This window comes from Saccopteryx bilineata, chromosome 4 (assembly GCF_036850765.1).
Source record: "Saccopteryx bilineata isolate mSacBil1 chromosome 4, mSacBil1_pri_phased_curated, whole genome shotgun sequence".
Classification (NCBI taxonomy): domain Eukaryota; kingdom Metazoa; phylum Chordata; class Mammalia; order Chiroptera; family Emballonuridae; genus Saccopteryx; species Saccopteryx bilineata.
The window spans coordinates 163,591,647-163,616,759 of NC_089493.1; the positions used below are offsets into that span (position 1 = coordinate 163,591,647).

The window sequence follows — 25,113 nt, forward strand, 5'->3', positions numbered from 1 at the left end:
CAGGGTTTCGATCCGGCGACCTCAGCATTTCCAGGTCGACGCTTTATCCACTGCGCCACCACAGGTCTTTCCTAGATGTTTTGTAGTTTTACTAAAGTCAATAGTTGATGCCCACTCCCCACCCCTGCCCCCAAACTTTGTTACGAGCAAAGTAGGTCAAGGTCGAGACAAGGTTATGGGTAGATTACTGGGTAGGCACATTAGTCTTGGAGAAATAACTAGCTACTGCCCTTTACTGTCTGTAGGGCAGATCTGTGAAAGAAAAGCCACTTTTAGGTAACAATCATGAATTGTTACTAGACCGTTTATCTTTCTGGTGTATATACTCAAGTCTCTGTATCCATAAGACTTTGGAACCTGTGCTAGTCTCTGACATTGCCAACATTAGTGTTTGAGGTTTCCCATAGCCTGGTATGGAAACAACCTAAGCAAAAATTTGTCTCTCTCTACAACAGCCCCTTTTCTAAAAGAAGCTATTAATCTCCCACACTTAATGTGAATTTAGATTGAAGTAGTAGGGTTTTCTTTGTCCTCAGCCCCACTACCATGGTAAGATGCAGTACTATTACTGAACCAGAGAAAAGAATTCTACTATTGGTCTCTTTCCTATTCCCCTAAAAGTTGAATTGAGAAACACCTGGACTTGATATCCTTGGCAACTTGGAAGGAGAAGGAGCTCTAGGGGTTTAATCAGAATAACAAGATGTTTGAAGCTCAATGGCCTTCAGCCAGTGGAAAGAGTGGCATTATCACATCCAATGGGTATAACATTCGTCAGCTGGAATGGAATCTATGAAGTCCTGATAATATAGAATGAAATAGTACCATTTTATGGGCCAGTGAGAATATATTGCTTGATGGACCAATGGGAAGAAAGTTTCCTAAAAGATAATGACAGGGTAGTGCGTTTTTCAGGACAGCAAATCAATAGGTATTGGAGTGCAAACTTCTCAGCTCAAAACATTCACTCTAGGTACACTGCCCTTCAGCCCCTACCTCAATGAAAGTCTTGAGTGCCCGAGCAGGGTAAGCTTAAAGCCTACTCAGGTACGGGACCCCCTTGAAGGAAGGTTGGGACCAAGATGGTGCCCCAGGGGACTGGAGGACCCGCCCAGTTCCCTACCCCTGCGGAAACTGCAATTCCCCTCCTTGACGCAGGGGGCACTGCAGGCCTCGGGGACGTTGGGGCGGAGCGCTGCGAGGGGCCCGAAGCTGCCACCCCGCTCCCGAGCGCGGGGGGCGCTGTGCGGGGCCCGGGTTGTGGCTCCGCTCCCGGCCACCGGGGGCGCTGTGCGGCGCCGGTGGTTGGTGGTGGCTGTTGGGGGGGTGGGGGGAGCCGCGGCCGCGGGTGGTGAGGAGGGAGGCCTTTCGGGCGGATCGGGTGCTCGGCGGCGAAGGTGGTGGGAGGCGGCGGGCGGGAGCGAGGGTCCGGCCGGCCCTGGCGATGGCGGACGCAGCAGCCTCCCCGGTGGGCAAGCGGCTGCTGCTTCTGTTCGCGGACACCGCGCCCTCGGCTTCAGCCTCGGTGCCCGCGGCGGCGGCGGCGGCAGCGGCGGGCGGAGATCCGGGGCCTGCGCTGCGCACTCGGGCCTGGCGAGCCGGCACGGTGCGGGCCATGAGCGGGGCGGTGCCCCAGGACCTAGCGGTGAGTGACGGCCCAAGCGGGCACTCGAGGCCGGGGCTGCGGGGCCTGCGGGCGGCCTCCCCGGGGGCCTTTGTGAGGGGGCGGTGAGGTGGGGGTGACCCAGTTCCGCGCCCCTACATCTCCTCAGCGCCCCCCACTGGCTCCTCAGCACCCCGAGTTCTGGCCGGCATGGCTTCCGCGTCGGGGTGCGCGCCCAGGTTTCCCTCGGGGGGCGGCCAGGCGCCAGAATCTGCTGCCTCCACCCGGCAGGCCCCGCCTCCTGAACGACCCTTTACCAGCTACACCCCCCCCAACCCCCCCCCAACACGCCTCGGAGCAGGCTCCCGAACCCTGGGCTCTCGGGCCCCTCGGAGTTCGGTCGGAGCTGCCGCTACCCCCTGCAAGCCGCGGACCTGTAATCCCCAGCCTCTCCCTGGAGACCTGCGCCCTGCTCCCTTCCCCCGGAGCCCCGGCGGGGCGGGAATGTGGGCAGTTGTGAGAGGCACAGAGGCTGCAGTTGGAGCTGCTCGGGGCTTTTTTATCTGGCAGTTACTTCCTCCTTGTCTGAGCTGGCCTCGGCCTGATGGTCTCCAGAAAGGCCAGCTATCGGGATTCTGTCGGGTTCCACTCTCCTTGCCCTTCTGGGGGACAGAAGCTGCAGTTGTGGCTGACTTTGCTAAGTTTGAAATCTGCCTTAGCAGCTGAATGGGGCTGCTAGGTGGTGCTTTTTTGCTCTCAGCTCGGCTACTCCTCCAGTCTTGGGAGAGGTTTTGTTTTGAAACTTTGTGTTGGGGCTTGGCTGCTTTTGAATACTTGCCTTGGTGTATTTTGTGATTAAAGTTGGTCAGTAATAGAACTTAACCAGCCTTCGGGACCATGATTGGCTGTTTTTGTTAATGTGGCGGCAAAAAAAAAACAAAAACTCTTTGAGCTTTGGCAAGCTTCTTGAGTTCCTCATTCTGATAGAGGCCCTAGCTTCTCTGTTGAGATAAGCTTAGCCATGAAAAATAGGAGGATTCTTTTGGAATGTAATAGATCAGGAGGCAGAAGGCAAATTTTCTCGGTAAACATGCTTCTGCAGATTTTCGCTATAAACGCGAATTCATTTTATGAGATTTAATAGTAATGTAGATTTCTGGTATTACTTTACTATTGATCAGCGGTGTTAGCCTCCGCCCTCCCCCCCCACACCCCCAATATGCAAGCTTTATGGGTTGATTTGTGGCCAGTTTAGGCTTTGCTTCTGCTGCTTGAGTTCCCTTGCTCTGATATATCTCCATGCTACATAGGAAATGGCTGCTTGGACATTTATAAGGCTTCAATGGGGCAAATTTGTATAAGAAATATAAGGATATGACGATGATGATTAAGAAGATTTGCATTTAAATTCCTCTGTGTTTTCTTAGGAAGATTGCATTCCATGTTGTAATGGGGGGGGCCTCTCAGATCCAGTAATTTACCCCCTTGAATCAAAACATACTTAAGATCCATCATTATATGCAAACTTTGACCAAAGGCCTTGCTTTTCCTTCTGAATTTTTTATACTCTAGTTGTTTCCTCCATTACATGAATTGCTAATGAGCTCTGCACCTGAAATGGCTACCCATTTACTTTGTTGTTTGCTTGGCTCCCTACAGGCAGAGGTTTTTGAAGCTCACTGAAATACTGGACACCTATTAAGCCAAATACTGAATAAGTTTACCACTGGGCCCCTGGAATTTGTTTCTCAAACCAAGTAAAAGTTGCAGTGAATCTTTGATGTTGAGGTCTTGCATGGACCTGTATGCATATAGAAGCAAAGGCAGATTTGGGTTTTGAGAATACACTATGCTTTTATAAATCAAGGGACAAAAATGAGAAAACAGCCACAACAAAACTTAGAGCCTTTAGAAATTTTCACCAGCTTGCAAAACTGTTCAAGAATTGTTGCTATGATGAGGTTCTGTTAATGACAGTGATTAGTATAGATCAAAACTGGCCGTTTGTTTCCCTTTTTCATTGAAGAGCTTTTCTTTGGCCCCTAGAAATGTGGGCCTTTCCAATTTGCACCACACACCGTAGTAAACACAACCGTCTTCCAATCAAAAGTGTTCTTCCTGTACTCGAGGGTGGAGTTTGCAAGCAGCTGGCTTGTGATTGGGTAGATATTCTTTCAGTTACGTTTAAGATGTTTTCAGGCATGCTTAGTTTTGAGTAATGCATGGCAGGGCGCCCCCTGTTAAGGATGAGTAATTGAGGGTTGAATGAATGAGTTTCTGAAGTGATTGAAAAAACTTCTCAATTTTAGGCTCCATTAACATCTTCTTCCTAAATACATTTTCATTCAGAAATCTTTAAAAATACAGTCCTGATTCATTTAATGAACAGTATTTTGGAAAACAATACCAAAGCCACTTGCTATCATAAGGTGAAATATGAAGAAAAGGAAAAGGCAGGATCCTGTCATTCGGGAGTTTTGTTGATAAGGGTTTACTAGGTGAGCATCTTCATCATCAAAGCCATACTGACAACTACTAAGATTTTTAGATTAAGTAGGAAAACAGCCACCCCCCCTCCATGGAAGAGGAGCTTTATTTATATTTCAAAATAAGCCTGTTTTATTTTGTCTTGTTGTAAAATTAGTTTAATGGATTTATATGTATTTATCTCTTTTTATTTTCTTAAGTAAGATGGGGAGGCAGAGAGACAGACTCCCACATGTACCATTCGGACCAGGATCCACCCAGCAAGCCCCCAATGGAGGAGTGCTCTGCCCATCTGGGGCCATTGCTCTGTTGCTCAGCAACCGAGCTATTTTAGCACCTGAGGTGAGGCCATGGAGCCATCTTCAGTGTGTAGGGCCCACTTGCTCCAACTGAGCCATGGCTGTGGGAGTAGAAGAGAGAGAGAAGTGAGAGGGGGAGAGGTAGATGAGCAGATGGTCACTTCTCCTGTGTGCCCTGACCAGGAATTGAATTGGGGACTTCCACACAGCCAGCCAACACTACTGCTGAGCCAACCAGCCAAGGCCATATGTGTTGATCTCTAACTCTTCTAAATTGGTGTCCTTTTTGTGTTCCTGAGTCATTGGTCCATGTAAGTTGCATAGACCTTGGGATCTTCACAGATGTTGGTATGGTTGATTAAAAAAAAAAAGCTCTGGCCAGGTGGCTCAGTGGATAGAGTGTTTTCCTGGCACGGAAGTCAGTCAGGGCACATGTGAGAAGCAAACAGTGAGTGCACAACTTTTAGTGAAACAGGTAGAACAGTGAGTTGATGCATCAGTCTGTCTGTCTCACTTTTTCTCTCTCCCCTCTCAATGGAAAAATTAACAAAAAAATACCACAAAGGTAGATTTTCCTTTTATTTATTTATTTTTTTTAGTGATAGGAGGGGAGGCAGTAAGACAGACTTCTGCATGCACCTGGAGTAGGATCCACCTGGCAAGCCCACGAGGGGGCCATGCTTGCAACCAAGCTATTGTGCCTGAGGCAGAGGCTCCCGGGAGCCATCCTCAGTCCCTGAGGCCAACTCTCTGGAACCAATCAAGCAATGGCTATGGAACAGGAAGAGAAAGGGAGTGAGAGAGACAAAGAGGAGGGGGAGTATGGAGGAGCAGATGGGCGCTTCCCCTCTGTGCTTTGACTGGAAATTGAACCCAGGACATCCACACTCCAGGCACATGCTCTACCACTGAGCCAACTGGCCAGTGTAACTTTCCTTTTATCATTATAAAAGTAAAACTTACATTTTGCAAAATGTCAAACAGCCAAAAATATATCAGGAAAAGCTAACAGTATTCATCCTTAACCAGCTCCCACTTACCTAAGAAGGTTTTGCTCATCTTTCTTAATATTGATACAAAGAAATATAAAAACATTTATTCATGTACATAGGGTTACTTTTTAAAAGTAAATGGCATACTACACAATATTTACAGCTTATTTTCTTTTTTCCATTTAACATTATATCATGGGCATCAGTACCTGTCGATCTTAGTCATCTTTTTGGATAATGACATTATATTCCATAACATAGCTGTGCCATAATTTATTCAATTGTTTTCCCTTATGATGAACATTCAAGTTCTTTAAAGTTTTTGGCACTACAAACAGTGCTGTAATTAATATACCTGTACATATCTCTTTATGAAGTCATGGCTTTTCTTTCTGTAGTTCAGCCATCAAGGTGTGGGATTATTGGGTTAAGGAGTGTATATATATATATATATATTTTTTTTAATTTATTTTATTTTATTAGGTAATGCCAGGTTTTTCCCCAATAAGATTAGAGTATTTCATACTTCCACTGGCAGAGGATGCATGCAGTGCTTGTATCTCCTAACTCTCATCATCACTGGTGTCATTGTCTTTGTCATTTTTGGCAATCTGAGAGAAACAGGAAGGGAGAGAGATGAGAAGCATCAACTCCTGGTTGCGGCACATTAGTTCACTGATTGCTTCTCATACGTTCCTTGACTAGGGGGGCTCCAGCTGAGCCAGTGACGCCTTGGCTCAAGCTAATGACCATGGGATCATGTTTATGATCCCACACTCAAGCCAGCAACCTCAGACTTTTGTACCTGGAATCTCAGCATTCTGGGTTGATGCTGTATCTAGTGTGCTACCACCTGGTAAAGCTATATTACCATTCTTTTAAAAAATATATATTTGCCCTGGCCGGTTGGCTCAGCGGTAGAGCGTCGGCCTAGCGTGCGGAGGACCCGGGTTCGATTCCTGGCCAGGGCACACAGGAGAAGCGCCCATTTGCTTCTCCACCCCTCCGCCGCGCTTTCCTCTCTGTCTCTCTCTTCCCCTCCCGCAGCCAAGGCTCCATTGGAGCAAAGATGGCCCGGGAGCTGGGGATGGCTCTGTGGCCTCTGCCCCAGGCGCTAGAGTGGCTCTGGTCGCAATATGGCGACGCCCAGGATGGGCAGAGCATCGCCCCCTGGTGGGCAGAGCGTTGCCCCTGGTGGGCGTGCCGGGTGGATCCCGGTCGGGCGCATGCGGGAGTCTGTCTGACTGTCTCTCCCTGTTTCCAGCTTCAGAAAAAAATGAAAAAAAAAAAATATATATATATATATATATTTATTTTAAAGATATATTTATCTTAGAGGAAGAGAGAGAGGCAGGAGAGAGACAAGAACATGTGTTCCTGTATGTGCCCTGATCATGGACTAAACTGGCAACCTCTATGCTTTGGGGTGATGCTCTAACCAGGCGAGCTATCCTCCCAGGACTATATCACCATTCTTTTTTTTTTTTTTTTTTTTTTTAACAGAGGCAGAGAGAGTCAGAGAGAAAGATAGACAGGGACAGACAGGAATGGAGAGATGAGAAGCATCAATCATTAGTCTTTCTTTGCGCGTTGCGACACCTTAGTTGTTCATTGATTGCCCTCTCACATGTGCCTTGACCGGAGGGCCTTCAGCAGAGGGAGTAACCCCTTGCTCAAGCCAGCGACTTTGGGTCCAAGCTGGTGAGCTTTGCTCAAACCAGATGAGCCTGTGCTCAAGCTGGTGACCTCGGGGTCTTGAACCTGGGTCCTCCGCATCCCAGTCCGACGCTCCATCCACTGCGCCACTGCCTGGTCAGATTACATCACTATTCTTAATGGCTTTGGGAAGAGCTCCCCTATCTTGAGCCTATATAAATATTCTTAAAATTATTTTCTAATATTTTTATATATTTATTTTTACTTTTAGATCTTTGGTCCATGTGTAATATTTTCATTTTTGTAAATGGCGGTTGGAGGGTGCCTGACATTTTTTCTAAGGTGTAATCAATTGTGGCAGCACCAATTTTATTAAATAAACCATCCTTGCTGTATGGTAGAATTAAATGATGCTGTTGGTAGCATTAATTTGTTTTAAATGTGTTATCTTAGTTATATCAACTATCCAGAACTGGCAAGAAGGGTGAAAACATATCTGCCTTTTTTTTTTATCTGTCTTATTTTTTATCCCTTAATCTTTCATCTTTATCTGGGAGAAAAGTAGACTCTAAAATACTCCTTTGCTTTGATTTGAGATAATGTAATAATTGTAGCAGTGTCCAGGCTAGTACTATTTTTCTTCTCTCTGAAAGTCTTCCAAGAAGAGTGAAAGCATGTCTGCCTTTTATTTATTTATTTAACATCATCCTCCAGACTTTCCTCTTTGTCTCAGGTTAGGTGGCCTTCAAAATAAATACCTTTCTACTTTTCTGGTTATCTAATAACTGTAGTCAGGTCTATTGTACTATTGTACATGTTTCTAGTGTACAATCTATTAGTATTTATTCTCAACCTTTTTTTTTTTTTTTTTTTTTTTTTTTTTTTACAGAGACAGAGAGTCAGAGAGAGGGATAGACAGGAACGGAGAGAGATGAGAAGCATCAATCATTAGTTTTTTTTCATTGCGCGTTGCAACACCTTAGTTGTTCATTGATTGCTTTCTCATATGTGCCTTGACCGCGGGCCTTCAGCAGACCGAGTAACCCCTTGCTGGAGCCAGCGACCTTGGGTTCAAGCTGGTGGGTTTCTGCTCAAACCAGATGAGCCCGCACTCAAGCTGGCGACCTCGGGGTCTCGAACCCGGGTCCTCTGCATCCCAGTCCGACGCTCTATCCACTGCGCCACCGCCTGGTCAGGCTATTCTCAACCTTTGCTCAAACATAGAACTTCATCCCTAATTGAAATAGGAGTTTATGGCTTTTAATAATTAACCTTAAATGTTCTTTTCTTTACTCTAATTCCAAAATTTAAATAAATGTCTGAGTGATGTCTGAGATCATGTTCTGTTTATTTAAGTAAATAGAATATGTCTTTGTGAGTCAGTGTATGATTTAGACTGCAGGGGTCCCCGAACTTTTTACACAGGGGGCCAGTTCACTGTCCCTCAGAACACTGGAGGGCTGCCACATACAGTGCTCCTCCCACTGACCACCAATGAAAGAGGTGCCCCTTCTGGAAGTGCAGCGGGGGCCCAGATAAATGACCTTAGGGGGCTGCATGCGGCTGGTGGGCCATAGTTTGGGGACGCCTGATAGAGAATTTTAAATAAAACGAGATTTTACAAAGTAATATTTAACATTTAAGTCTGGGCCCCCTCTAAGCACACTTTTCATCTTAACTCTAACAGTAGAGGGTCTTATGTTTGAAACATCGAGCCACCATTGAGTTTTTCAGCCACTCAACTGTTTCATATAGTTTTTCCTTTTTTTAAATTTTTTATTTTATTTTTTTGTATTTTTCTGAAGCTGGAAACGGGGAGAGACAGTCAGACAGACTCCCGCATGCGCCTGACCGGGATCCACCCGGCATGCCCACCAGGGGCGACGCTCTGCCCACCAGGGGGCGATGTCCCTCTGCTGCGACCAGAGCCACTCCAGCGCCTGGGGCAGAGGCCAAGGAGCCATCCCCAGTGCCCGGGCCATCTTTGCTCCAATGGAGCCTTGGCTGCGGGAGGGGAAGAGAGAGACAGAGAGGAAGGAGGGGGGAGGGTGGAGAAGCAAATGGGCGCTTCTCCTATGTGCCCTGGCCGGGAATCGAACCCGGGTCCCCCGCACGCCAGGCCGACGCTCTACCGCTGAGCCAACCTGCCAGGGCCTAGTTTTTCTTTTTTTAATTGATTTGAGAAAAGAGACAGGAGAGAGTGAGAAGCATCAGCTCATAGTTGCTTCACTTTAGTAGTCCATTGATTGCTTCACATACATGCCTTGACTGGGGGCCTGAAGCCCAGGCAGTGACCCCTTGCTCAAGCCAACAACCTTTGGGCTCTGGCCAGTGACCTTGGGATCATGTTAGTGATCCCCACCCTCAAGCCAGTGAGCCCACACTCAAGCTGGTGACCTTGGGGTTTCGAACCAGAGACCTCAGTATTCTGGGTTGATGCTCTATCTACTTACTGTGCCACCACCATAGGGCTGTATAGTTCTTTTTAAAAATAAAAAGTTTGTCGCCTGACCAGGTGGTGGCACAGTGGATAGAGCATCGGACTGGGACACAGAAGACCCAGGTTTGAAACCCGAGGTCGCCATTTTGAGCAAGGGGTCACTCGGTCTGCTGTAGCCCCCTGGTCAAGGCAAATGTGAGAGGGCAGTCTGTGAACAGCTAGGGTGCTGCAACGGAGGGTTGGTGCTTTTCATCCTCCCTTCCTGTCTGTCTGTCCCTATCTGCCCCTCTCTCGGTCTCTCTGTCTCTGTCACAAAAATAAAGTTTGTCTTATATGTGTGTAACTTTTAATAACTTTTAATTTGTCTTTGCATTCTGTTTCAGCACTGTTGCACATTATACACTGGTCATTTTGTCTAGCATCCTCTCCCTTTACTCACACAATTAGATCTTTCCTTTTAATTACCCGTTTGTTTCTAAGAACTGCTTCACTAACTCCCCACCTGCCAAGGGCTTATTTCTTTCTTTAGGTCTCATTTCCTTGGTTCTTATCCCCAACTTGTTCTGGTTGATTTAATTTCCCCTCTACTCTCCTGAATTGTGAGTAAGTAACATGGCACTTTCTGTTGAGTGATTTTCTCAACAACAGCTGGGGTGGGCTACTGTAGGCTTTGCTTCCACAAAGCCTGGGGGGCACAACACCTGTTGCTGCTTCTCAGTTTTCCACTGCCTTTGACAGGTTGGTGGTTTTTAACACACTCCCCGACACACACACACACACACACACACTATTCCTATTGCGTCTTTTACCCTTGTCTATAGAAGGGTAAAACCTGCCTGTTTATTTAGTAGTAACTTGTATAGTACAACCTCACGGTTTTGCAAAGGTAGAAACTCAGTTTTTTGTGTGTCTTCAGGGGTAATCAGGCCCTAGAGGACTTACTTTTACTAACCAAAGTCCCTGGAGACTGATTTGTAAATCCACATGTAAGGTTCTTTCTTCATTTACAGTGGGGAATATCCCTATCCATAAATCTACACAGAGCCCCCTCCTGGTTTATTCAAGAGACCAGAATACAGATAAGAAAAATACTTGGTGTACAAAGAAATCAGACAAGGAAAATTGGTGTTGCCAAAAGAATATTTACTGCAAGTAGTCCTAATTTGGTTATCCTCTCCTTTCCTAGTACTTTGCACTTTCCATTGTTTCGTTCTCCCTTTACCCTTTGCTTTTAGTGTTATCATCCATCGAAATCCTGTAAAGAGCCTGACCTGTGGTGGCGCAGTAGATAAAGCGTCAACCTGGAAACACTGAGGTTGCCGGTTCAAAACCCTGGCTTGCCTGGTCAAGGCACATATGGGAGTTGATGCTTCCTGCTCCTCCCCCTTCTCTCTCTCTCTCTCTCTGTCTCTCTCTCTCTGTCTCTCTCTCTCTCTCTCTGCCCCTCCTCTCTAAAATGAATTTAAAAAAAAATTTAAAAAAAAAACACAAAAATCACATGTATAGCCTGACCTGTGATGGCGCAGTGGATAAAACGTCAACCTGGAACCCTGAGGTTGCCAGTTCGAAACCCTGGGCTTGCCCGGTCAAGGCACATATGGGAGTTGATGCTTTTTGCTCCTCCCCCTCCCCTTCTCTCTCTCCCCCCCCTCTAAAATGAATAAATAAAATTAAAAAAAAAATTGAAATCCTGTAAAGAGAAAAGAAAGCCTGCCTATTCTACATTCCACCATTTTTAGAAAGCCTTTTTGAATTCCCACTGTTATTTTCTTTTAAAAAAAACAACTCATTTATTTATTGATTGATTTTTAGAGATAAAGGAAGAGAGAGAGAGAGAGAGAGAGGCAGGCATATCGATTTGTTATCCACTTATTTATGCATTCAGTGGTTGATTCTTGTATATGCCCTGACCAGGGAGCAAACCCACAATGTTGGCACATTGGGACAACACTAACCAACTAATGTGCTTCTTTTGTTTGTTTGCTCCTTTAGCACTTTTGGAATATTTAATCTAATTTTCTTGTTATAGATATATAATAAAATATATAACTTATATCTTCTACTAGATTGTAAGTTCATCAAGAGCAGGGAATACCTGACCATTGGTACCACTGTGGATTGAGCATCGGCCTGGGACACTAAGGGACCCAGTTCAAAACCCTAAGGTCGCAACCCTGGCTGGTTAGCTCAGTGGTAGAGCATCAGCCTAGCATGTGGAAGTCCCAGGTTCGATTCCTGATCAGGGCACACAGGAGAAGCGACTGTCTGCTTCTCTACTCCTCCGCCCCCTTCTTTCTCTCTCTCTCTCTCTTTCTCTCTCTCTCTCTCTCTCTGTGTCTTTTCCCCTCTCACAGCCATGGCTCACTTGTTCGAGTGAGTCTGCCTCTCGGGCTGAGGATGGCTCTGTGGAGCCTACACCTCAGGCCCTAAAAATAGCTTGGTCGCAAAGCAACAGCCCAAGATGGGCAGAGCATCTCCCCATAGGGGGTTTGCTGGGTAGATCCTGGTTGTAATGCATGCAGGAATCTGTCTGTCTGTTTCCCCTCCTCTAACTTAAAAAAGAAAACAAACAGCAACCAAAAAAACCCTAAGATCACCGGCTAGAGTGCAGTCTCATGGGCTTGAGTGGGCAGCCAGATTGAGCGTGGGATCATCAACATGATCCCAAAGTTGCTGCCTTGAGCCCAAGGATGTTGGCTTGAGGCCCCTGGTCAAGGCGTGTATGAAAAGCAATGAACAACTGAAGTTAAAACAACGAGTTGATACTTCTCATCTTTCTTCCACCTCCTCCTTTCTCAACTCCCCCCCAAACAACAGGGAATATGTACATTTAAATTTTTTATTATTTTTTCTTTTTAGTGAGAGACAGACAGACAAGGGCAGACAGAAAGGGAGAAAGATGAGAAGAATAAACTCATAGTTGCCATGCCTAGATGTTCATTGAGTGCTTTCTCATATGTGCCTTGACCGGAGGGCTGCAGGAGAGCGAGTGACCCCTTGCTCAAGCCAGCGACTATGGGGTCATGTCTATGAGCCTGTGCTCAAGCTGGATGAGCCCAAGCTCAGGACAACGACCTCAGGGCCTTGAACCTGGGTCCTCCTTGTCCCAGTCTGACGTTCTATCCACTGCGCCACCGCCTGGTTAGGTCCATTTAGTTGTGTTTCATTGATTGCTTCTCCCATGTGCTCTGACTGGGGATGAAACTTGTGACCTCAGTGCATTAGGATGATGCTTTACCCACTGAACCACTCGGCCAGGGCTCTTTTATATATATATAAAAGAGCCAGGGGGCGATGTTCTGCCCCTCTGGGGCGTTGCTCTGTTGCATCCAGAGCCATTCTAGCGCCTGAGGCAGAGGCCACAGAGCCATCCCCAGCACCCGGGCCATCTTTGCTCCAATGGAGCCTCGGCTGCGGGAGGGGAAGAGAGAGAGAGACAGAGAGGAAGGAGAGGGGGAGGGGTGGAGAAGCAGATGGGTGCTTCTCCTGTGTGCCCTGGCCAGGAATTGAACCCGGGACTCCTGAACGCCAGCCCGACGCTCTACCGCTGAGCCAACCGGCCAGGGCTTCTTTTATATATTTTTATGAATATGGACTCACTACTAATTTTTTTGTCTTGACATTATTGAAATCCTGTTTGGGACCCTAACCCAAGGTACATTCATTATCCATTGGTTTTTGTGATTTACTTCTACCTCTGGGTTGTTAAGTTAGAAGCACTAAGGTTTTTTGGGTTTTTTTCCTGATTCTTGAGTAGTTCATGCCTATTACACAAAATGTAGAGGAAAAGTTTTGTGGGGTTGTTTTTGTTTTGGGGTTTTTTTGAGAGAAAGAGACAGAGAGGAAGGGAGGAAGGGAGATGAGAAACATCTCACAGTTGAGGCACTTGAGTTGTTCATTGATTGCTTCTCATAAATGCCTTGATGGCGGGGCAGGGCGTGTGCTCCAGCCAAGCCATCAACTCCTGCTCAAGCTGCTGAGCCTGTGTTCAAGCCTGGAACCTCAGTATCCCAGGTCAACGCTCTACCCACTGTGCCACCACAGTCAGGCAGGAAAGTATTCTAAGCCTGGCCTGTGGTGGCATAGTGGATAGAGCGTCAATCTGGAATGCTGAGGTCACAGGTTTGAAATCCTGGGCAGTCAAGGCACATATAGGAAACAACTACCTTGATATGATGCTTTATGCTTCTCTCTCTCTCTCTCTCTCTGTCTCTCTCTAATATATAAGGTCTACCGGAAAGTTCTGTTTGTTTTTGGAATAAAACAAAATACAAATTTTTCTAACCGTCAATAAACTTTATTAAATAATATATTTCCACACCAATCCTATCTTCCGAATACGGTCCGAAATGGTTTGCTGAGCTGAATTAAGCCTTTCTGCGATCTCCGATGTTGTCAGAAAAGGATCTTGCTCCACCATGGTCTTAACAACATCGTCATCGATCAAAGATGGTTGCCCAGAACGTGGCTTATCAGAAAGGTTGAAATCACCTGTTTCGAATTTTTCGAACCATCTTCTGCATGTCCTATCAGAAACTGTACCTTCACCAAACACTTTCAATAAATTTCTTTTTATTTATTCATTTTTTTAGAGAGGAGAGGGAGAGACAGAGAGAGAGAGGAGAGACAGAGAGAGAAGGGGGGAGGAGGTAGAAGCATCAACTCCCATATGTGCCTTGACCAGGCAAGCCCAGGGTTTTGAACCGGTGACCTCAGCATTTCCAGGTCGACGCTTTAACCACTGCGCCACCACAGGTCAGGCTCAATAAATTTCTACATGCTTCTGTAGCATTTCTTCTTTGTTGAAATTCGTATACAATACAGTGGCATAAATGAACTTTATCAGTAGCCATGAATACACTATCGCTTCACACATAAGACTAATGTGAATCAACTTTGTTTTAGTTAATTTGCTACGTCAGTATGTATACATTAAGACAAGTGATAAAAATAGAGAGGCACACATGCGCCAAATAAACATGTGCTTACGTGTCGAAACTTGTGATAGAAACAGACAGAACTTTCCGGTAGACCTTTATATAAAATAAAGTAAAATATTATTTTATTTTTATTTTCTTCTTTTTCCAAGTGAGAGGAGGGGAGATAGAAAGACAGACTCCCACATGCGCCCCTATTAGGATCCACCTGGCTATCCCTGTCTTGGCCCAATTCTCTTCCCATCTGGGGACATGTTGGCAACTTAGCTATTTTTAGTGCCAGAGGAGGAGGCTCCACAGAACCATTCTGAGCGCTGGGGGCAGATGCGCTTGAACCAATTGAGCCATGGCTGCTGGAGGAGAAGAGGGGGTGGTGTGGAGAAGCAGATGGTTTACCTCTCCTGTGTGCCCTGACTGGGAATCGAACCCAGGACTTCCATACACAGGGCCGTTGCTCTACTGCTGAGCCATCAGTCATTGCTGAAATTGTTTTAATAATAAGAAAAAAATAGTTCCGCCTGACCTGTGGTGGTGCAGTGGGTAAAAGCGTTGACCTGGAATGCTGAGGTCACTGGTTCAAAACCCCAGGCTAGCCTGGTCAAGGTACATATGGGAGTTGATGTTTCCTGCTCCTCCCCCTTCTCTCTCTCTCTGTATGTCTGTCTGTCTATCTCTCTCTCTGTTTCCTCTCTCTAAAAAATAAATAAAAAATCTAAAAAAAAATTACTTCTTATAGTGTCACAACTGATTAGAAACTGCTGTTTAAATTTTGATGCTGTCTACTAATCTTTTAGAATTGTTAAAAGGTGAATACTGTATCTTCAATTTTGAGTTTTGCTTTTTCACTTAATATGGAAATTATTTTCCTGTATTATTAAAAGCTTTTGTATTATGGATGTATGGCCAGTGACCACCACCGTCTGGCCATTCAGGTTCTCATTGGATTCAGGCAGACAGTAAAGAAACAATGGAGTCAAAAAATGGTGGGCCATTCCATTTATTAAAGTCTTGTACTGGCGGAGAAGCAAACAGGCAGGAAAGTCCATTTCCCTGTCTTTAAAAGCTTCCAAAGCCCTTCAGCTCTGGTTTCACCTCTGCACTCCTTATCTTTCTGCAAAACCTAGGTTTGGACAAAAATCCCTGCTCCAGCAAACGTTAGCAATACAATGGCCCCTCCCAATCAGGAAGGTAATCTACAATTTGCAGTCTGCTGCCTTGAGGGCAAGCACCACCACAGCCTTTCACGGACTACCGCTGCCCGGGCCAATGAAAACTATAAGGGAGCAAACCTAAAAAACACATTTTACAAACTTGCCCAACAATGAGTAATTTTAATTTTCTTGGTGCTTTTGTATTTTCCACCGGTAACATATTTTGCTTTCATAACTAAAAGGAAAACTATAAGTGCTCTGTAACAAAACCTTATGATTTTTATTGGCTGGATAATTTATTCCCTTTTAATTGGATATTGAAATTGTTGTAGATTTTAGGCTTTATCAGTAATTCTGTGAAGAACATTTTTTTTTTTTAACTGTAATACATTTTATAGGAATCTTTATGTTCTGGAATTCCTATCTATCTCACACTTAATGATTTCTTATTTTTTTATTGATTTAAATGTATTGTGTTTACATAGATTCAAGTGTCCCACCGAATACATTCTCCCGCACCCCCGAATTCCCCTCAACATCCTTCTTGCCCCCTGCCCCAACACTCTCTCCGCTTTCTTCCAGGATTTGCTCTTCTGCTCTCTATAACGTTGTTATGTATATATAATTTCACCAAGCTCTTTCCCTTCTCTGATCTCATCCTCTCATCCCCTTTCCCGTGTCTGCTTTCCCACTGGTTCCTTTGATCTCTCCTCTGCTTCTATTCTGTTCCTCAGTTGACATTGTTCATTGGATTCCTCATATGAGTGAAGTCATATGATATTTTTATTTCTTGCCTGGCTTATGTCACTTAACATAATAGTTTCCAGGTCCATCCATGTTGCAAAAGATAGTATTTCCTTCTTTTTCATGGCCCCATAGTATTCCATGTGTATATGTAGTACAGCTTTTTAATCCACTCGTCCACTGAAGGACACTTGGGCTGTATCCAGATCTTCATTATTGTAAACAATGCTGCCATAAACATGGAGGTGCATTTCTTCTTTTGAATCAGTGATTTGGTGTTCTTAGTATATATTCCTAAAAGTAGGATGGCTGGGTCAAAAGGCAGTTCCATTTTTATTTTTTATTTTATTTTTGTATTTTTCTGAAGCTGGAAATGGGGAGACAGTCAGACAGACTCCCACATGCGCCCAACCGGGATCCACCCGGCACGCCCACCAGGGGGCGATGCTCTGCCCATCCGGGGCGTTGCTCTGTTGCGACCAGAGCCACTCTAGCGCCTGAGGCAGAGGCCATAGAGCCATCCCCAGCGCCCGGGCCATCTTTGCTCCAATGGAGCCTCGGCTGCGGGAGGTGAAGAGAGAGACAGAGAGGAAGGAGAGGGGGAAGGGTGGGGAAGCAGATGGGCGCTTCTCCTGTGTGCCCTGGCCGGGAATCGAACCCGGGACTTCTGCATGCCAGGCCGACGCTCTACCACTGAGCCAACCGGCCAGGGCCTCTCCATTTTTAATTTTTTGAGGAATCTCCATACCATTTTCCACAGTGGTTGCACCAGTCTACATTCCCACCAGCAGTGCAGGAGGATTCCCTTTACTCCACATCCTCACCAGCACTTACTATATTTTGTTTTGTTAATGTGTCATTCTGATTGGTGTGAGGTGATATCTCATTGTGGTTTTAATTTGTATTTCTCTAATGGTTAGTGATGTTGAACATTTTTTCTTTTGCCTATTGGCCATCTGAATGTCCTCTTTGAAGTGTCTATTCATTTCATTTGCCCATTTTTGATTCGATTATGTTCCTTGATTTCTCTTATCAATGTTTTATAATTTTCTGAGTACAAGTCTTTAACCTCCTTGGTTAAATTTACAGCTAGGTACTTTCTTTGTTGTTGCAGTAGTGAAGGGGATTGTTTTCTTTTTTTTTTTTTTTTTACTTTTTTTTTTTTTTCATTTTTCTGAAGCTGGAAACGGGAGAGACAGTCAGACAGACTCCCGCATGCGCCCGACCGGGATCCACCCGGCATGCCCACCAGGGGCAACGCTCTGCCCACCAGGGGGCAATGCTCTGCCCATCCTGGGCGTCGCCATGTTGCAACCAGAGCCACTCTAGCGCCTGAGGCAGAGGCCACAGAGCCATCCCCAGTGCCTGGGCCATCTTTGCTCCAATGGAGCCTTGGCTGCGGGAGGGGAAGAGAGAGACAGAGAGGAAAGCGTGGCAGAGGGGTGGAGAAGCAAATGGGCACTTCTCCTGTGTGCCCTGGCTGGGAATCGAACCCGGGTCCTCCGCACGCTATGCCGACGCTCTACCACTGAGCCAACCGGCCAGGGCGGGGATTGTTTTCTTAATTTCTCTTTCAGACAGTTCATTGTTGGTGTATAAAAATGCCACTGGTTTTTGAAAATTAATTTTATATCCTGCCACCTTGCTGAATTCATTTATTAGGTCCAGTAGTTTTTTTACTGAGACTTTAGAGTTTTCTATGTACAGTATCATATCATCAGCAAATAATGATAGTTTTACTTCTTTTTCAATTTGGATGCATTTCTAAAATCTTAAATCTACATTTCTTTACTAGATTCTCCCCCCCCCCCCCTTGTTCTGTTTACAACAGGACCGTTAACATTTCTTACATCATTGGTTTGGTTGTAATAAATTCCTTGAGGGTTTTTTGTGTTTTTTTTTGTACGGGAAGGTTTTTATTTCTCCTATTTTAAACGATAGCCTTGCTGGATAAAGAAGTCTTGGTTGTAGGATCTTGTTCTGCATTAATTTGAATATTTCTTGCCATTCCCTTCTCACCTCAAGTGTTTTTGTTGAGAAGTCGGATGTCATCCTTTTGGGGTCTCCTTTGTAGGTGATTGACTGCTTTTCTCTTGCAGCTTTTAGTATTCTTTATTTCTTAGCTTTGGTTTTTTAAATATTATTTATTTATTTTAGAGAGGAGAGAGAGAGAGAAGGGGGGAGGAGCAGGAAACAACTCCCATATGTGCCTTGACCAGGCAGCTCCAGGGTTTTGAACTGGCAACCTCAGTGTTTCCAGGTTGACACTTGATCCACTATGCTACCATAGGTCAGGCTTAGCTTTGGTTTTTTAATTATGATGTGTCTTCGTTTAGGTTTATTTGGGTTCCTTTTTAATGGGATTCTCTGTGCTTCTTGAACTTGTGTGACTTTTTCCTGCATCAATTTCGGGACATTTTCAGCTATGATTTCTTCAATCAGGTTCTCTATCCCTTGTTCTTTCTCTTCTCCTTCAGGAACCCCTATGATGCAGATGTTGTTTCTCTTCCTATTGTAACAGAACTCTCTTAGAGTTTTCTCAGACATTTTGATCCTCTTTTACTTTTGCTGTTCTGCTTCCATGCTTTTGCTTATTTTGTCCTCTAAATTGCTGATTCGATCCTCTTTTTCATCCTGCCTGCTTTTCATTCCTTGTAGTGTAGTCTTCATTTCTGATATTGTGTTTATCATTTCTGTCTGATCCTTTTTTATGATTTCAATGTCCTTTTTGATGCCAGATATCTCATTGTTTAGGTGCTCATGTTGTCTATCTATGGTTGCTCTAAGATCCTTGAGCATCCTTACAATCATTATTCTAAACTCTGCATCTGGCATCTTAGTTATTTCCATTTCATTCAATTCTTTTTCTGGGGTCCGCTAGTTGATTCATTTGAATTGCACTTCCCTGTCTTCCCATTTTGTCTCGATATAGACAGCTTCTTCAAATATGTTGTTTGTGTAGCTGAGTATATGGTTGGTGTTGTCTGACTCCAGCTTTCAGTTGTGTAATTTCTAAATCTTCCTGGGATGGCTTCAGCTGTTTGTAATCTGCTGTGGGCTACTTGTCTGCTGCTACTGCTCTTTTTGCTGTTTGTGACAACGTTTTCTATGCCTTAGCTGGGTCAGGTGTGAGGAGCCTTTCCTTAAGATACCATTCTAACTATGGTTGTTAGGTCTTGAGCTGATGCTCTTTATCTGGCTGATGGATGTACTGGCCCTGGAACTCACAGGCCGGAAACTGGCGAAGACCAGTGGGAGTCACCGCTTTTGACTGGCCCTCAGCAACCTCCTTGGAGCTACAGGCGATCCAGAATCATATTCTCCTCATCTGACACCCGATCCTGCACGTCGGCCATCTTGGGCTGCTCTGTGTGAAGAACATTTTTGTGAATAAAATACTTTCTATGTTTAGGGTTATTTCCTAGGATTAATACCAGGAGTGTTATCATGGAGACATATACACATATTTAAGATTCTTGATATAACAATATTTTTTAAGTCATACTGTAAAGCCAGTAGCCATGGCCACCATCACAGCTGCCTGGCCAGTGCAGGTTCGCATTAGATTCGGACAGAGGGTAATGAAACAATGGAGCCAAGAACTGGTGGACCATTAGCTTTAATCCTAGCTTGTACCCACGGGCAAGAAATACACACATTCCATTCAGGGCTCCCAAAGCCACTGACTTACCTGAGTTTCCTAGAATCAAAGGTTTCTAACCTCACCAGTCTCATTTACCTCTGTTCCCCATCTCCTTCTCTCTGCACAAACTGACTTCTCCTTCAGCACTCTGCCATCTTGGCTGCCTCACCTTTCCTCCACGTGGCCTTTCTCTGCTCTCCTCTTTTTTTTTTTTAATATTTTATTTATTGATTTTTAGAGAGAGGGGAGAGAGAGAGAGAAGGGGGAGGAGCAGGAAGCATCAACTCCCATATGTGCCTTGACCAGGCAAGCCCAAGGTTTCGAACCGGCAACCTCAATATTCCAGGTCGACGCTTTATCCCACTGCGCCACCACAGGTCAGGCCTCTGCTCTCCTCTTTAATGCTAATCTCCGGAACCTGAGAGAGAGCAAGCTCCCAGTCTGCCCCATTTTACAGTGTAGGACAGTAGCATGAGTTTGTCTAAGGAATGCATGTTTATCAGGAGCCCAATGTCTTCTAAGCATTTTGTGCTTTAATCTTATGAGGTACTTAAAGTGTCTATTTATAGGAAAGGAAGTGAGGCTCAAAGAGGCTAAAGTAACTTGCTCTGGGCTACAGGTTGAGGAATGGGAAAATTGGGATGCAAATCTAGATCTTTTATGATTCCACAGACCCTAAAATCACTACATATACTTGAGTGTTGATTCAGGTTATCCTTGTACTATTCAAGTAGTTAACATTTAATTTATTGAGGATGTTAAAAAGTAGAAAAAATTAGGGATAATTGTTAGAAAGCTATCTCTTTTTTTCTCTAAATGTACTGTAGTGAAAATACACTCTCAGAAAGCTATATCTTGAATAAGAAACATTTAAAATTATTTTTTCTTTGAAAATAGCTGTATTCTAGACATGCATTTATCCCATCCTACCCCCTTGGCTATCAAGATAATTCATTTTGTAAAATCATTTGTAACAGTCTTTATTTTATTTGGAATGTATTTAGGAAAATTGGGAAATTTAAGAACCTTGGGAGTTAGTCTTCCATTTCCCTTGCTTTCTTTTTTTTTTTTTTTTTTTTTGGCAGAGACAGTCAGAGAGAGGGACAGACAGACAGGAAGGGAGAGAGATGAGAAGCATCAATTCTTTGTTGTGGTTCCTTAGTTGTTCATTGATTGATATCTCTTATGTGCCTTGATGGGGGGGGGGGCTACAGCAGACTGAGTGACCCCTTGCTCGAGCCAGCGATCACGGTTTCTCCAACCTGGGTCCTCCGTGTCCCAGCCTGACGCTTTATCCACTGCACCACCACCTGGTCTGGCCATTTCCCTTGCTTTCAATTCATACAGCCTTATTTAGGTGTTTCTCATCTCTCTCCTGGGCTATCATTGCCTTGTAATTGGTCTCCTGGCCTTTAGTTTCTTCCCTTTGTAATTTATCTTCTAATCTGGTCTCAAAGTTAATTCTTTTTTAAAAATTTAATTACGGCCCTAGCCTGTGGTTCAGTGGATAGCTTGCGGGCTCAGCTTATGGATGTCCCGGGTTTGATTCCCAGTCAGGATACACAAGAAAAACAACCATCTGCTTCTCCCCCTCTCCTCACCCCCTTCTCTCCCTCTTCCTGCTCCACAGCCAGTGGCTCGATTGGTTGCAGGGGTCCCCAAACTTTTTACACAGGGGGCCAGTTCACTGTCCCTCAGACCGTTGGAGGGCCGCCACATACAGTGCTCCTCTCACTGACCACCAATGAAAGAGGTGTCTCTTCCGGAAGTGCGGTGGGGGCCGGATAAATGGCCTCAGGGGGCTGCATGCGGCCCACAGGCCATAGTTTGGGGATGCCTGGCATGGTCCCCAGTACTGTGGATTGCTCAGTTGGTCTGCAAGTCAGCCTCAGGCACTGAAAATAGCTCACTACTCAAGCATCGGTCTAAGATGAGGTTGCCAGATGGATCCCAGTGAGGGCACATGTGGGAGTCTGCCTCACTATATCCCCTGAAAAAAATAATTGACTATAAAAGTAAAATATAAGTACATATTTCAAAGGAAAAAAAAAGAAATCGATAAGACTAAAAAAAATATTACCTCTTGCCAACTAACAGTCGGTGCCAATTCAACACCAACATAAACCCCCTGCTTGGTGTGCAGTGAAGAAAGAAACTATTTAGTGCAAAACAGCTCAATTGTGATACAGCAAGACTGGAATAGCTCTTAGCTTTAGTGTTTCAGCTCAGCCAGGGAAAGGCAGCATTTGGTGGAAATGGAAATTGTACTTCAGGAACCAGGGGGGCGTTGGCTTATATAGTCAGGAGCCTCTGCCCCTGGTCTCTGATTGGTCTGTCCTCATGCAAATAAAGATTCCAAATTCTCACAGATGGGTCTAAAAGGCAACTGTCTTGATTGGTCATAATAGAGCTGCTCTGATTGGCCAGAACTGCAAAGCTCTTATTGGATGGGGAAAACCTAAATCCTACGGATTAGAGTAGAATTCCAGGAACTTCTTTATAAGGGCTGGCTAAGATGTGAAAAAAACAGGTAGTCAGGCAGTTCATCCTCAAGCTTCTCTGGGAAGTAAAGCACGCAGGAGAGGCCCTTGTGCAGAGATGGCTACTTGGCTCTCTCTCTCTTTTTTTTTTTTTTAATTTATTTAATTTGTATTTTTTCTAACCTAGAAGCGGGGAGGCAGTCAGACTCCCGCATGGACCCTACCTGGATCCACTAGGCATGCCCACCAGGGAGTGATGCTCTACCCGTCTGGGGCCTTGCTCAGCTTTGGCTGGAGCCATTCAAGAGCCTGAGGCGGAGGCCATGGAGTCATCCTCAGTACCTGGGCAAACTTTGCTCCAGTGGAGCCTCGGCTTGGGGAGGGGAAGAGAGAGACAGAGAGGAAGGAGAGGGAGAAAGTGGAGAAGCAGATGGGCGCTTCTCTGTGTGCCCTGGCCGGGAATTGAACCTGGGACTTCCACACGCCCGGCCGACGCTCTACTGCTGAGCACACCCGCCATGGCTTGCTTGGCTCTTTTTAAAAATTTGAGCCCAGTTAGCCACCAGGAGCCCTTAGTGGTTTTTCTTCACCTCCTCCAGAGTTCACATACCCTGCTATTCCAATCCTCCTCCTGTCCCCAATCCCCCTTCTCCCTGCTAATAATCTACAACTTGCTCTTTTCCATATAATATACCTTGAAGGTGTTTTCATATTAGTCTATTAGATGTACCTAATTTTAGAAAACTTCTCTATGTTACTTCATAGTATGATTAAAGTCTGTTTAACCTTTCACCTAATTATAAAATATACTTTGTAATTTCTATTTTGATTTCCTGTTTAAACTGAGAATTGAGTTTTTCTCCCCCAGATGGCAGTATCTTTCTAAAAACATATTTTACCATGTCTTCCCCGCCCCTCCCTTACAACTGTCAATGGCTCCTGCAAAGTCTGTGGCAGGGAACAAAACTTACATGTGTTCAGGAACTGGGCTTGTGAGACTCAGCTGGGTGACAGCCCAAAGGGTGTAAGGGGGATTGGCAACTGGAGAGTATAGGCACTGTCTAAAGATGCACATTAAAATAAGTCAACAACAAAAAGGACACTGCTGGCAGAACAAGACATTTTTGCCGCCAGGTTTTAATTTATTATCTTTTTAACATGCTAATCAGAGCCCTTTACACCTTGCTTAGTACTCTCTTCCTCCCAGAGCATTCAATCTGCTTTTATGTTTCTCTGCCTTTGCAACTACTGGAAAGTCTTTTTACCTTCTCTGCCAGAAAAATGCAACTTGCTCTTTAAGACCCAGCTTGTACTACCTCTTCTGTGAAACTTTCTAGTTTCCCATGGCAGATTCCTTCTCTATCCTAAAATAGCATGTTCAAATCTTTATTATTTCCCTTATTACATATCTCTGTAAAAATTTCTGTACCTCTCTGTTGGCTTGTCTGGGCTGTAATCTGCAAAGTGCTACCTTATTTACCTTGATATTCTTGGTGATAACACACAAATATATAAGGCATTCTGTTTTTGTAGAGTGGGTGAATAAAATAATTTTATTAATTGAGGCAAGAATGGCCTTAAGGTGAACCAAAATCCAAACTGATATCAACAGGATTACATGATAAAGAAAGGCCTATATTACCCAGATTATTGGCATCTGATTTTACCAAATTTAGGGTAACTTACTTGATTTTTTTTCTTTTAATGAGAGGCAGGGAGGCAGAGAGACAAACTCCCACATAGACCAGGATCCTTCAAGCCCTCTATAGGGCTATTCTCTGCCCATCTGGGGGGCAGCTGCTCCATTGTTTGGCCACTGAGCTATTTCAGTGCCTGAGGCGAGGCCTTGGAGCCATCCTCAGTGCCTGGGGCCAACTTGCTCAGCAATGACTGCGAGAGGGGAAGAGAGATTGAGAGAAGGGGTAAGGGTGGAGAAGCAGATAGTCTCTTCTCCTTTGTGCCCTGACCGGGAATTCAACCTGGGACTTCCACACGCCGGGTGACACTCTACTGCTGAGCCAACCGGCCAGGACAACTTATTTGATTTTTAATGAATTTATTTGAGATTGACCTGGGACGCTGAGGACCCAGGTTTGAAACACCGAGGTTGCCACCTTGAGTGCAGGCTCATCTGGCTTAAGCCCAGAGTTGCTGGTTGGACCGTGGGATCATGGACATGACCCACGGTCGCTGGCTTGAGGAAGGGGTCACTGGCTCAGCTGGAGCCCTCCCCACCATCAAGGCATATGTGAGAAAGCAATCAATGAACAACTGAAGTGCCCCAACAAGTTGATGCTTCTCATCTCTCTCGCTTCCTGTCTGTCTCTCTCTCACTCTAAAAAAAAAAAAAAAAAAAAAAAAATTTGAGCCCTGGCCAAGTAGTGCAGCTGGTTAAAATATCATTCCGATACATGAAGGTCGTGGGTCTATAAAGCCAGTAGCCAAGGCCACCATCACAGCCGCCTGGCCCATGCAGGTTCGCATTGGATTCGGACAGTCGGTAAAGACACAACGGAGCCAAAAACTGGTGGGCCGTCATCTTTAATCCTAGCTTGCACCCAGCGGGCAAGTAAAAACAAACACTGGGCTCCAAAACCCACTCATTCAGTGCTCACAAAGCTACTGACTTTATCCAAGTTTCCTAGAATCAAAGGTTTCTAGCTCACCAGACTTATTCACCT

At 45.1% G+C, this 25,113-nt stretch overlaps 1 protein-coding gene across 1 annotated transcript in view; it reads left to right on the forward strand.

Moving 5' to 3' along the window:
- Positions 1-1,335: 1,335 nt before the first annotated feature.
- Positions 1,336-25,113, forward strand: part of KDM3B (lysine demethylase 3B) — a 96,666-nt gene continuing 72,888 nt past the window's right edge. Inside the window, exon 1 of the mRNA XM_066272595.1 lies at positions 1,336-1,645. Within this exon, the coding sequence (XP_066128692.1) occupies positions 1,445-1,645 (201 nt within the window). The 5' untranslated portion in view covers positions 1,336-1,444. The remainder of the gene's footprint in view (positions 1,646-25,113) is intronic.